The sequence below is a fragment of the Curcuma longa genome, chromosome 7 (genome assembly GCF_044706935.1).
Source record: "Curcuma longa cultivar G26 ecotype Majalengka, Jawa Barat chromosome 7, ITB_CL_G26_1.1, whole genome shotgun sequence".
Lineage (NCBI taxonomy): Eukaryota > Viridiplantae > Streptophyta > Magnoliopsida > Zingiberales > Zingiberaceae > Curcuma > Curcuma longa.
The window spans coordinates 9691833-9705593 of record NC_133867.1 but is presented as its reverse complement, the minus strand read 5'-3'; the positions used below and the strand labels follow the sequence as shown (position 1 = coordinate 9705593).

Genomic DNA, 13761 nt, shown 5'->3' with positions numbered 1-13761 from the left:
ATACCAGTTGACTTCCCCTTGTTAAATCAACTTCCATCGTTGCCAGTATTGCTTGATCTCCAAGCCATCTATTGTCTCGGAAGACGATAAGAGCAAGAGTCCCTTCTTCCTGTCGGTGTAAGGTTTGAATTCTTACCTGCAATACTCCCAGATGGATGTACTGCATATGACTTCTTTGTAGTTGCTTATAGCTACCTTCTTGGATGAAGGTCCTATCTTGTTGGTTGCCGTCAACACACAGGATGGCTTCCTCAGAGCGATGCATATATACACGGTGATTGGCATCATCTCTTTTGAGTGATATAAGACTTCTGCAGGGACAATTGAGGCCCTCTCCTGCATAGAAAGTCGTAGTTGAGCTTGAGGGTCAATTTGTTGCTCAAGTGTATGAGGAGTATTAAGTCCTCCAGTTAGCCTTCTGCTAATTCTTATGGCAGTTTGCTGAGAACCTCAAACTTGCTCAAGTTTGGATTTGTTTGTTTGCTCAAGTAGAAGTCCGCTGCCTACTTGCTCAAGTGCATTATTTCTATTTACAATATTATTTCAAAAATTACGGATTTCCAAGAAAAGGAGTTACTATCAAAGAAGGGGATGAGATCTTGGCTGGGGTTATTAAATTATGCCAGAAATTATATCCCTAATCTGGGAAAACTACTTGGGCCTTTGTATGCCAAAACCAGCCCAAATGGAGACAAGCGTATGAATTCTCAAGACTGGGCTCTTGTCAAGCAGATCAAAACTACAGTAAAGAAACTACCAGCTTTAGAAGTCCCACCAGAAGATTGTTATATTATCCTTGAAACATATGGATATATGGATGGGTGGGGAGGTATCTGCAAATGGAAGCCTCATAAATTTGACCCAAAATCTGCTGAAAAAATATGTGTTTATGCTAGTGGCAAGTTCAACCCCCCAAAATCCACTATTGATGCAGAAATTCATGCTGTGATGAATTCTCTGGAAGCTCTGAAAATATATTTTCTGGACAAGGAAGAAATGATAATACGCACAGATTGCCAGGCTATTATTAGTTTCTTTCAAAAATCCCCTAGTAATAAACCGTCACGAGTACGCTGGCTAGCTTTTACGGATTTTATTACTGGCATGGGAATTCCTGTTCACTTTGAACACATTGATGGGAAGGACAATCAGGTAGCTGATGCATTATCTCGTTTGATAACTTGTCTTGTTCCTATAGGATGGCCGGAAGCAGCAATCGACGACCTGGACCTGATAGCTCCAGCCCTTCAAGAATTACAACAGAAGCCCAGCCCAGAAGCTCATGGGAAAATGATCCGGAGTTTAAAAATATTGACAGGTTGGATAACAGATATCTTTACCTCTTGCATTATCAGTATTCACGACCATGGAAGCCCCTCAACGAATACCTCGCCGAGTATGAAGACATACAAAAACAATTGTATGAATTGGAGCAGCAAGCAGCAAGTGACGTCATCAAAGCCATGGAGCAATACCGTACACTTCACTTCCTTAAGCTCCAAGAATTCAGAAAACGACGAAGTACCACAGGAGCCAACTTTTATGACAACTGGTACCCAGCTGTCAAGCAAATCAATGATCAACTGGAAGCAGCGTCAAACCTTACCCGAGACGCAACAATCCGGACCGTTCCTTTCAGACTCTAGCGGACATGGTAGACCACAGAACAACTCATCAAGCACTTAGTTTGATTCCTCCTTATCCTACTTAGTGGAGGGTAGCATATAGCGTGAGCTGTAAAAATAATTCCTGAATGGATTGAGCCTCGGGGAGCCGTCTGTTCTGGAAAGTATGCATTATTGGTGTGCATTATTAGAGTGATTGGAGAACAGCTGTAAAAGAAGGACTGATGGGAATGTCGATGGGGCCCCATGAGCACCCGATTCTCATTTCTCTTTCTTCAAGTTCTCTATATATTGGTAATTGAGTCATCGTTGCAAGGCACGCAGTGCATCACACTACAAGCCTTACTTCGATTAGTGTTTGAAGTCCTGTGTGAAGTCTTTAAGTCTGAAGTCTTTAAGTCTGTAAGTTCCTACTTTTGCAATTTGAATCTTGTCAAGTTTGAGAGTTCTTGCATTATTTCTTATTGTAAAGTAGAAGTCCGCTGCCTACTTGGTATCAAGGACCAAGGCTGATAAAGAATATGCTTTATAATTTGCTGGTAGAAATAGACATTCCAGGTACTCCGAAATTTTCACTTAAAGCTATTTTAGATACTGGAGCTACAACTTGTTGTGTGGATAAAAACTCAGTACCAGCATCAGCCCTTGAAAAAAATACTTTTATGGTGAAATTTAGTGGCATTAACTCTCAACAAACTGCTGATATGAAATTGAAGCAAGGAAGAATGTTTGTAGGGGACAATATATTTAGAATTCCATATACCTACAGCTTCCCAATGATTCTAGGTGATGGAATTCAAATGATAGTCGGCTGCAATTTTATCAGGGCAATGCATGGAGGAGTTCGAATTGAGGGAAATGTGGTAACCTTCTATAAACATATCACTGTTATTAATACTTTCCCTCAGTTATTTCTGCTGCAGCTATAGAAGAGCTTGATTTGGATGAAGAGGAATATATTCAAATTCAAGGAATGGTTAATTGCTCTATTGGGCAACCTCAGAAAAGATTCAAGAAACAATTTGGACCACTTCTTAAGGAACTACAAGAACAAGGCTATATTGGGGAAAACCCTCTTCAGCATTGGGCAAAGAATCAGATAGTCTGCCATCTTGACATCAAAAACCCTGACTTTGTTATTGAAGATAGGCCTCTGAAACACCTGACACCTCATCAAAAACAAGCTTTTACAAAGCATGTTGAAGCCTTATTGGAATTGAAGGTTATTAGACTCAGCCAAAGTAGGCATAGAACCACTGCTATTATTGTTAATTCAGGTACTACTATTGATCCTAAAATAGAAAAGGGAAAGGAAATGATGGTCTTCAATTACAAGCGCCTTAATGATCTCACTAACAAGGATCAATACAGCTTACCTGGAATCAAAACAATTCTTCAAAAGGTTAGTAAAAGCCAAATTTATTCTAAGTTTGACTTAAAGAGTGGCTTTCACCAGGTTGCTATGCATCCGGACTCCATTGAATGGACCGCGTTTTGGGTCCCTGATGGACTTTATGAATGGCTGGTAATGTCATTTGGTTTAAAAAATGCTCCCGCAATTTTTCAACGCAAAATGGATAACTGTTTCAAAGGGACTAGTGAATTCATAGCCGTCTATATAGATGATATTTTGGTTTTCTCCCAGAATGAAAAGGATCATGCTAAGCATCTTCAAATTATGCTAAATATATGCAAGCAGCATGGCTTGGTTCTTAGTCCTACCAAAATGAAGATTGGTGTATCTGAAATTGAATTTCTAGGAGCAGTACTGGGCGACGGAAGGATCAAGCTTCAGCCTCATATTATTTCAAAAATTATGGATTTCCAAGAAAAGGAGTTACTATTAAAGAAGGGGATGAGATCTTGGCTGGGGTTATTAAATTATGCCAGAAATTATATCCCTAATCTGGGAAAACTACTTGGGCCTTTGTATGCCAAAACCAGCCCAAATGGAGACAAGCGTATGAATTCTCAAGATTGGGCTCTTGTCAAGCAGATCAAAACTACAGTAAAGAAGCTACCAGCTTTAGAAGTCCCACCAGAAGATTGTTATATTATCCTTGAAACAGATGGATGTATGGATGGGTGGGGAGGTATCTGCAAATGGAAGCCTCATAAATTTGACCCAAAATCTGCTGAAAGAATATGTGCTTATGCTAGTGGCAAGTTCAACCCCCCAAAATCCACTATTGATGCAGAAATTCATGCTGTGATGAATTCTCTGGAAGCTCTGAAAATAAATGTCCATACCTCTCGCGTTGAAGAAACTATCTTCTAGCTCCATTTGTCTCTCCTTGAGGCAATCTTCTGCATGTTCATCTCCTTTATTTGAAAAACTGCTCGAAGCATCTGCTGCTTTAGACAATTGTGGATCCAGATATCCTGCACTCCGTGCTCCACTGGATGCAGAAACTGTAATCTCTGGTGCAGTGACATTGCTGTTCTGATTGGTAGAACTATAATGTTTTGCTGCAAAGAACAAAAATTAACAATCCATTAGGATTACTACAAGCGAAGAGAAGAATTATAAGTAAACAATGTGATCAACACAGAATCTTACCTCGAAGAGTGGCACCGCATTCACCGCACTGGTATACAGGAACACTAGCAATTTCAACAAGAACCTTCCTGCATCTTGGGCATCTTACTAACCACACTCCAGGAATTGTGCTTTTGCTAGCCATGTCTGATAACAAAACCAGTTACAAGTAAAGACTTCAGGGGTCTTCTGCAGGGTGCCTATCTCATACGAATCAGTTACTAAATTTGATTGTCAAAAGTCAGATGGCTCCAAGCTTCACTTTTGGATCCCCATATAAACTCTTAGAATCTTTCACATGGTGTAGCTTTCTTCCGTTTTCCAAACAAACAGCGGCAACCTATTGCATGCAATAAGTCCAATTATGGTTTCACATAACAGTGGAAATACATTAACAGAATTAATTGAGAACACAAAGACAATTAGGTTGCCACAGTTTATAAAACAAGTCAATCAGACAACTAGCTTGTTACAATTAATAGCACAATGCTTCAACTGAAAATGAACATAAAACATGGGATAGCCAAAGGCTATTGTCGGTAAAATTTGCAAGCAACAAATCAGAAAACAATAGACAAAATGAAACCTCCTATTTTTAAAGAGGAGTAAAGAGAGAGAATCCAAATGTGAAGTTCTAGCCAGTGTCTACAAAATTATAAAAGCTGGGAATCTATGTTAAAATAACCTAAACGTGTACTTAATCAGGAAAATTAAAACTGAGCATAAAGTGAGAAAAGTTTCACCATGTGGCTAAGGAGCAAAAATGGGAACAGACATTTTAAAAAAAGGACAACTGCCACAAATTCAAGGCTCAAAGGCCAGAAATTGACAAAACTCATTCAAACCCCTCCTAAAGAAACTAATTTTTACCTTTCCAAAACATTAAAGAAATTGAACGGGAACCACCAGAAACCGGCTCCAGTCACATGTGACAGAACACAAACCCTAGAAGTCGAAGGAAACAAAAAAAAAATCGTACAAGCAATGCATGAAACACCTACTCCGATCATTAATTAGCACAAAAAAGAAGGACAAGTAGTACTTCTGAAATGTAAAAGCCAATTTGAAGAATTATTCTTTATTTCCGTTCCACCAATTCACAGTGGCGGATCCAAGGGGGGGCGAGGGGGGGCTCAAGCCCCCCCTGACATAGCGAGGCTGAGGCTCGTAGTTCAGACTTCGGAGGGAGGGAGGAAGACGTCCTCCCAGGCTACTACGACCTCAAGAAGTTAGAGTCCGAGGCGTCGTCATTTTGGGACGACACTCGGCAGCCCTATGTTTCAGTTCTGAAGAAGATGCAAGCACTTCTGGAAGAGTACTCATCTGAACCCTCTCACTCTACTCCCTTCTGTTGTTAGGGATTACTTGGACGCTGGCTGACATCTCACAGGTTGGAGCACGGCGCTTACAACCTATCACGTGTTCGAGAGAATGCCACAAAGAGATACAAGGGGTTTGGTATTCCTTGGGAATGGATGCAGGACTGCGGATGCGTTTGCCAGGTATCCTACAATCTTTGCTTTATTTTAGTTATTTGCTCATTCGCGTGCTATGTTATCGATCTTTCTGATAAGAAGGAACAGTCAATGAGATAGACCAAGTTAATAGCATATCATTGATCACATACTCGATAATCATCAAATATTATAATATATATAATTTATTAGCTTACCTGCTGAACTTGTTTCATAAAATCCAGTATCACTGGACGAGTTCCAATACCAGTAGACCAAACAACCATTCCATAGGGAACTGAAACCTCTCCGGTCGATCCATTAGTCATAGTGATATCCTTATCAGTTACCTTGACAACCTTGAAATTGGTTTTCACATCAATACCATCCCTTTGGAACTTCTGTTCTGCAAATTCAGTTATCCTTTTGTCAAACCTACACATCAAAACTCAATGAAACAGTGAATTCTGGACGAAGGGTAAGGTGGTGGTGCAGACTACAGTTGGGCCGATCAACATCGAGTTATGGCCGAAGGAATTCCCAAGGTTCGTCTGCAACTTCGTCCAACTCTGTCTCGAGGGCTACTTCGACGGTACCATCTTCCACCACATGTTTTTAAGTTCTTGACATGTTTTTGAACTTTAGAGCATATGACAAGGCTACTATCAGATGCAATGGAAGAGAAGCTATCACCAATTTTGATCCAAGCCTATATGAAGGGGAGTTGCTCGTTGAGACTGAGAACGAAGGTGCCATTATTATTTGATTTTTTTTTGTTCGTTGCTTGTCTAACTTTGTTTCTTTTAGGTAGTCATTTGTTGATGGAACTGATCTTTTATTTTGGATAGATGCATTGGAGGATGTTGATTTAAGTTTGAGAATTTATCAACCTAATATCCATAGCCCAAAGAGGTGCAGTAACACTAGAACCAAAATCAGTTGTGGCTCAATGGATCTTGCAAATGCTCAGGTAAATAATATTCCATTATTAGGATATTCCATGTTTATATTTTCTGTGAAATGCAGACTTGTAGGGTTTTCACAATCTAGGAATCCCAACTAGTACACTGACAAAAAGTTTTCAACTCTTCAAGTGCTCGCTGTTGGAGTAGGTATTTATACCAATCTTATAACTTTCACTGGTATATTTAAGTATAAAATGTACAAATGAAATTTAAGTTTTTGTTGGCTACATTCTGTTGGTCTAATTGTGTACTACACAGTTTATGGGAAAACAATTGGGTATTACATGCTGCTTTAGGAGAAAATTTGTTAATGTGCATATATAGACAAAAAATCCCCAGTAAAGTCGGTCTTGTTCTCCTATATTGATGATGTTGGTAGGATTGACTGTGTTTGTATTGTGCAGGAAGCTTAACATGCTATCAAGTGGAAGATGCAAACATAAAGGATAAGATAAAGAGTATCCATGATGTGTTAGATGATCACTAGTTTACTTCTGCAATTGTTCATGAATTTGGTTGTAACTACTAGTTATTTAATTGGTATGCTTATTTGATCACTAGTTTACTTTTGTTTGCTTAAAGACTAAGCAACTTCATGTCTATCTGTCCTTTGCAGTTGCTAAAAGTAATCGGATTGTGAGTGAGTGATTTTTTTTCAATACGCAACTTGGTAGTAGTTTGAATGTAAAAAAATAATTTTTTATTGGTATGTGCATAATTTTATATTTTTATTATTATCGTTATTAATTATATTTTTATTTATATATATATATTTATTATATATTAAAAAAATTGAGTCCCGGTTCAAAAATTAGTCTGCATCCGCCACCACTGCCAATTCACTATCCCTTCCACAAAAACCATCTCCGTCCATCCAGACCTAAAAAACAGCAATCGCTTCTAGAAAATAACACCCTAAGCAGCGAGCCGAAATTCAAGACTTTGCGCACATACCTCAGAGATCGGAGGCTTTTCGCGGCTGTTAATCCCAAACTCTTCTCGTTCCTTGGCCCTCCTCCTGTCTGCTACCTGAGCCGGGATCTGAAGAAGGGGCAGCGCTAGTGAGGTTGAGCCGTTGAGGTGGAGGAGGAAGGCGAGCCGTAAGCGTATATATAAGCGCGACCATTTCCACTTCCACTTCCACTGCTCCGCCTCCGCGGCCTCTTTGACCAGGTAAAGTCTACAGTGCGATCCGTGTCTGAATACTCGCATTACCAATTAAGCTAATAATTATTTAATAAAAATTAAATTAAATTAATTCTTTAAAAACTCTAATCTCGTGCGCGTGGTCGGACGCGTGGATCAAACGTATGGAGCTACGGCGCCGGCGACCGCGTCCACGCGTCGGCAGGACAGCTGCCACGCACCACAAAAATTCTAAGGGTCCCACCGAGTTTCGGAACCTACACGTGACGTGGACTTCTTCCAGGGTTCGAAATCTGCATGGGCCAATTGTCTATTTTTTGGGTTCTATCGTATTTTAATAAATATTAAACATAAAATATATATATGCGAAAATATTTTTGCTGGCCTATTAACTCAGTTGGTTAGAGCGTCGTGCTAATAACGCGAAGGTCTGTTCGAAACCTGCATGGGCCATTTTATTTTTTTATCGCATTTTAATAGATATTAAATATATAATATATATCCGACAATTAGATTCTTGGTTAATTTGTTCTCTTGGTTAGAGTGTCCAGTTAATGATGCCAAGGTTGCTACTAATCGCAAATTCTTGTTATATTGGTGAGAGTGTTGTGCTACTAATCGCAAATTCTTGTTATATATTATATATATTGGTGAGAGTGTTGTGCTACTAATCGCAAATTCGAAACCTACGCCATTCGATTTCTTTTCTTTTTTGGGTGTTTGTCGTATTTTATTATATATTAAATATTACCGATATATGCGAAAATCATATCGTTGGTATACTGCCTCGCCGGTTCGGAATGTGCATAGGCCATTCAAATTCTTTTTTCGTTTTATCGTATTTTAATATATATTAAATATTATAGGTTTATACGATAATAGTCTTATAGGTGTTTTAGCTCAGTTGATTAGAGCCACGGGCGGAGCCAAGTACATACTTACCCGGGCTGTAGCCCGGGGGCGCAATGGCGTCGGAAAGGAGATAAACTCTCATTTACTATGGAAGAAAAGAAAAAAGAGAAAGATCAACCCGGATGACAGCATTAAGATCGGCATTTGTTGCCTATAGCTTGGAATCAGCCCTGGTAAATCGACCAGGCTGGCTCCGCTATTGATTAGAGCGTTTGCACCCGACGATCACATGTTCAAATTTTTTTTTCGTTTTATTCTCTATTTACTATATATTAAATATTTATGCAAAAATAATTTCATTGCCCTGTTAGAGTGTTATGTTAATAACACGAAAGTTGATTCGAAACTTACATAAACCATTTGAATTCCTTTTTCATTTTAATATTATATATTTTATGTGAAAATAATATTATTAGATTATTAATTCAGTTGGTCAGAGGGTCGTCCAAATCATGTAAAAGTGTCGAATCTAAATCATAAAATTAGCTAATAAAATTTTAGATTTTTCTTTTAATATAATTCTTATATCACAAGTGTTCTAGTTGTGATAAACCAGTCCCAAAGAGTCTAAGTCTGGGTTTAGCCCTCGGTAGATGATGTGATGTCAAGCTCGATTACCGAGTAGGTCTGTTGTAGTTAGGAGTTAGTCCCAGTCAGTTCTCGACTCGGGATCCCTTCCCCGAGAGTCGAATCTCATGCCCGATCTGAATCAATCGAATCGAGTCAGAGACCGAGTCGAGTCCCCCCCCCCCCCAAGTCCGAGTCGAGTCCCCCCCCCCCCCCCCCCCCCCCCCCCCCCCCCTCAAGTCCGAGTCCTCAAAGATAGGGTCTCCTAAACCCAAGCCGAATCCTTATTCGGACTCTCTTATGTAGCCAAATCCTCCTACATGGACGATTTCTCCTATGAAATCGATTCCTCACGAGGCTGACTCCTCGGTACCCAATGTACAACGCTGAGCCAGACCCACATTCGAGGCGCATCCCATGGAGTCGATTCCTCCTGCAAACTCGCGGCCTCCCAACTGGCTCGGCTACTTCACCCCCATTCGGATTTGGCTAAAGTGCACGCCAAATGGTCATCACAGTACCCGATTCCTTTAATCCCATCATTTCTTCTGACAGTCGCATACTCCGCATTTATGAGTGTCGTCCTGACACCCACGTGTGAAATGACCTTATGAACGTATGTTACTGATGTAGACCCGACCATGGTTCGGAACCGACGGTTCAACGGTTCGACGGTTCGGAACCGCCGGTTCGACGGTTCATGGCAGGTCGACCCTTAACCTTAACCGCCCAAGACGGTTACGGTTCACGGTTCGAAACCGCCGGTTCACGGTTCGGTTCATGGTTCGCCACGGTTCGCAACGGTTTGAGATTATTATATTAAAAATTTTAAATTTTAAAATTTATTAAAAAAATAGCTTGCACTTATTAAGTTGCCTACGCATCCCCTTAGTGTATAGGGGAATCAAAGCCCACGTAGTTCTTTTACATTTCATCCTTTTACATCACTCACTTCCATTTTCTCCCGTTCCTCCCATTGTATTCGTTCCTTCTGTATCAAATTCTTCGACTTCATCTTCTGAAAGTTGCATTCCTTGGATTCTTTTCTCGGTTCTGGTCCAATCGTCGAGTAATGCTTGGGCTTCCAATCATTATTATTATTTAATTTTATTTAAGAAAAAAATCATGAATTCAAGAAGGATATAATTGTGATGTCTTTTCCTATTTCGTTTCCCTATTCTCCCGCAGGCAAAATCCAAAAGGAGGATGTCGGGTTGGGTTAGATTTTGGCTTATCCGCTAGGTTAAAGTTCCTAGGGTCTTCTTGGGTCTATCTACATATGTGTTACTAAATTGAATTATTGTGTCGGTCCAAAGGAAGACACATTAATTAGGTTTAGTCATTTGTATCGATAGACGTATATCTATACTAAAAGTAATTGACCCAAAAGGAAATTATTTTTATATCAGATATATTTCAAGGTAACTTATTTTTTTTAGATCATGCACAAAATATGTTGACCCAAAGGAAGACATATTATGTGGCTAATTAAGATTGATGTAAGTTATGAACCAATATATAACTTATATAAAGTGTCGAATTATGTACATAATGGGTTGGTCCAAAGGAAGACTCGTTGTGTGACCAACTAAAATTTGAGTTTTTTTAGAGAGTACCACTAACAAATTACATTTTAGTCCAAAGAGTAAAATGGAATGTTATACTTAGTATCTCATAAAGAGTCTATTTATATGCTTTATTTGCATACTTTATTACTTATATATATATTCTTGGCATTAATTAAATCGTGAGTTTACATTATTTTTTTTTCTTTTTATTATTTCAGTGCAATCAGTAATTGTTAGTCTTAATTGCATCTCCATTTTAACTTGTTCTAATTTTGCTAAATGGAAAGAGTACATTCTTGTAGTCTTGGGCTACATGAACTTAAACTGTGCATTGAGATATGATCACCCTGCATCTCTGACTAGGGCTAGCACCATAGAGCAAAGGCATGAATTTCAAATTTTGAAAACGATCAAATCGTATGTGTATAAGTATTATGAAGCTTTTCATATCAGCACCAATTAAAGGCTCTAGCTATTACTGAAGGAGAAGATGCTAAAAGTTTCCTGAGCTAATTAGCAGACCATTTTGTTATAAATAAAAATGTCAAAACTACCACACTTCTTTCGAAATTGGTAACTATGCGGTATAACGGTAAAGAATATATTAAGGAGTACATTATGAAGATGTCAAATATCGCCACAAGTCTAAAAACACTTAATCTTGAAATGTCTGAATCTATGTTAGTGCATTTCGTCTTGATGTCTCTGCCTGCACAGTTTACTACTTTTAAGATTTCATATAATATTCAAGAGGATAAGTGGACATTAAATGAGCTTATAGCTTAGTACATGTAAGAAGAGGAGAGACTGAGGCCCGAGACCTAAAAGTGTTCACTTAGCATTTGGTTCTCGAGATCCGAGCAATAAACGGAAAAGGATCAATAATACAAAAAAGGTAAAGCAAACTGTAGATTCTGGAAATGTTGACCATAAGGAGCATAAGAAACAAGATAAGGAATTCACTTGTTACTTCTGCAAGAAAAAAAAATCATATGAAGAAAAATTACCTCAAATATGTCAATTAGCATGTAAAGAAAGATAAACTTCTCAACTTTGTTAGTTCAGAAGTTAATTTGACTATTGTACCCTCTGACACTTGATGGATAGATACCTATGTTACTACTCATACAAGTGTCACTATACTAGGTTGTCTCAAGAACCGGCTTTCGCTTGATGGTGAAAGATACATCTATACGGAAAATGAAAGAAAGACTAAAGTCAAGTTGATTAGTGTTTTTAGGTTTTGTTTAGAAACTAATATCTTTTTCAATTTAGAAAATATATTTATTATACCGTCTTTCAATGAAATTTAATTTTAATTTCGTATTTGCATAAATCAGAATATTCTTGTTCATTTGAAAATAAAAATTTTAGTGTTTTCTATAATTTAGTATTAGTTGGCAATGATTCCTTGGTTGATAAGCTTTATAAATTAAATATCATAACTCCTATGGTTGACAATGTAATTATGCATAGTATCAGTATAAAACGTAAATTGGCTAATGAGAATTCATCCATATTATAGCAAAGGTGTTTAGGACATATATCCAGACAACATCTAAAAAAGTTAATATCACATGGAATTCTCGATTCTCTTAACATGACAAACTTTGATGTATATATTGAGTGTGTTAAGAGGAAGACAACTAATAAAAAAAATAAAAGGGTGAGTCGTTGTAGTGATGTTTTAGAACTAATACATACAGACATTTGTGTATCATTTCCTAAGGCATCTTGGAATAAACACGCATATTTTATTAGCTTCATAAATAATTACTCTCGATTCGACTATTTGTACCTCATTCATGAGAAGTCGCAATCTTTAGACATATTCAAAATTTTCAAAGCCGAAGTTGAAAATCAACTAGGTAAGAAAATTAAAGTCGTCCAATCTGATCGTGGAGGTGAATATTATGGTCGATATAATGGATCAGGTAAACAATGTCTAGAATCTTTTGCGAATTATCTTGTGAGTGTGGGATTGTGCCTTAGTATACTATGTCTAGTACTCTCAGCTATTAGAATGGTGTAGATAAGCAACGCAATCATACCCTAAAAGATATGGTAAGAAGTATAATGACTTTCACTTATTTACCTGAATCTTTGTGGAGTGAGGTATTTAAGATTGTAGTTTACCTACTTAACAGAGTACCAAGTAAGCAATAAATAAAACTCCATTCGAGATGTGGACGGGTAGAAAGTCTAATATTAGGCATTACAAGTCTAATATTAGGCATTACAAGTCTAATATTAGGCATTACAAGCCTAATGAAAACAAACTTGACTCAAGAACTGTGATTGCAATTTTATGGGTTACTCTGAAAGTCTAGAGGATATAAATTTTATAATCCCTCTAATAGATCCTTCTTCAAAATGGGAAACACCAAATTCATTGAGAATAGTGGGAATGATAAAATTAAGAAAATAATTTTTGAGGAAAGTGTAAGCAATCCTCCTATGGTCACTACTAGTGAAATAAGTAGTGGTATGATTACCATATCACACATCATAGATATTGCACATGTAGTGAAAGTAATGAATCAAGATATTTCCATGACATCTTCAATGCAGTTGGAAGATCCCTCCACTCAAAGTGACATATTGATGAATAAATACCTCAACCACCTCAAAAACAAGTGCATTTATGGCGATCTACGAGAGAACGGAGATCCACGATGTCTCATGATTATGTTTATCTCCAAGAGGAAAAGTTTGACATTAGATTGGAAAGTGATCCTATATTTTTCCAATAAATCAAATAATGTCCTAATCCTGAGTGGTGGATTAACGTCATGCAAGCAGAATTGAAGTCTATAGCAGACAATGACGTTTGAAAACTTGTCGAATTACTCGAAGTTATGAAATCCATTGGCTGTAAGTGGATATTTAAAATCAAGCAGGATTCAAGAGGCAATGCCAAAAAGTATAAGGTTCGCCTTGTTGCCAAGGGATCCACTCAAAAGGAAGACATTAATTACAAGGAGA

General features: G+C 38.0%; 1 protein-coding gene and 1 long non-coding RNA gene across 2 annotated transcripts; one reads left to right on the top strand and one right to left on the bottom strand.

The window, feature by feature from the left end:
• Window positions 1-2934: 2934 nt before the first annotated feature.
• LOC141832148 (uncharacterized) lies at window positions 2935-7653 on the bottom strand. Its single transcript, XM_074719636.1, has 3 exons — window positions 7538-7653; window positions 4186-4504; window positions 2935-4094 (listed from the first exon to the last, which is right to left on the bottom strand). Exons 2-3 carry the CDS (start codon window positions 4307-4309, stop codon window positions 3652-3654), a joined length of 567 nt encoding a protein of 188 aa, XP_074575737.1. The 5' UTR covers window positions 4310-4504; window positions 7538-7653; the 3' UTR covers window positions 2935-3651.
• Window positions 6252-7241, top strand: LOC141832680 (uncharacterized). The gene is made up of 3 exons (XR_012602123.1): window positions 6252-6367; window positions 6467-6730; window positions 6988-7241. It is a non-coding gene; the product is annotated as an uncharacterized LOC141832680 (long non-coding RNA).
• Window positions 7654-13761: the final 6108 nt, after the last annotated feature.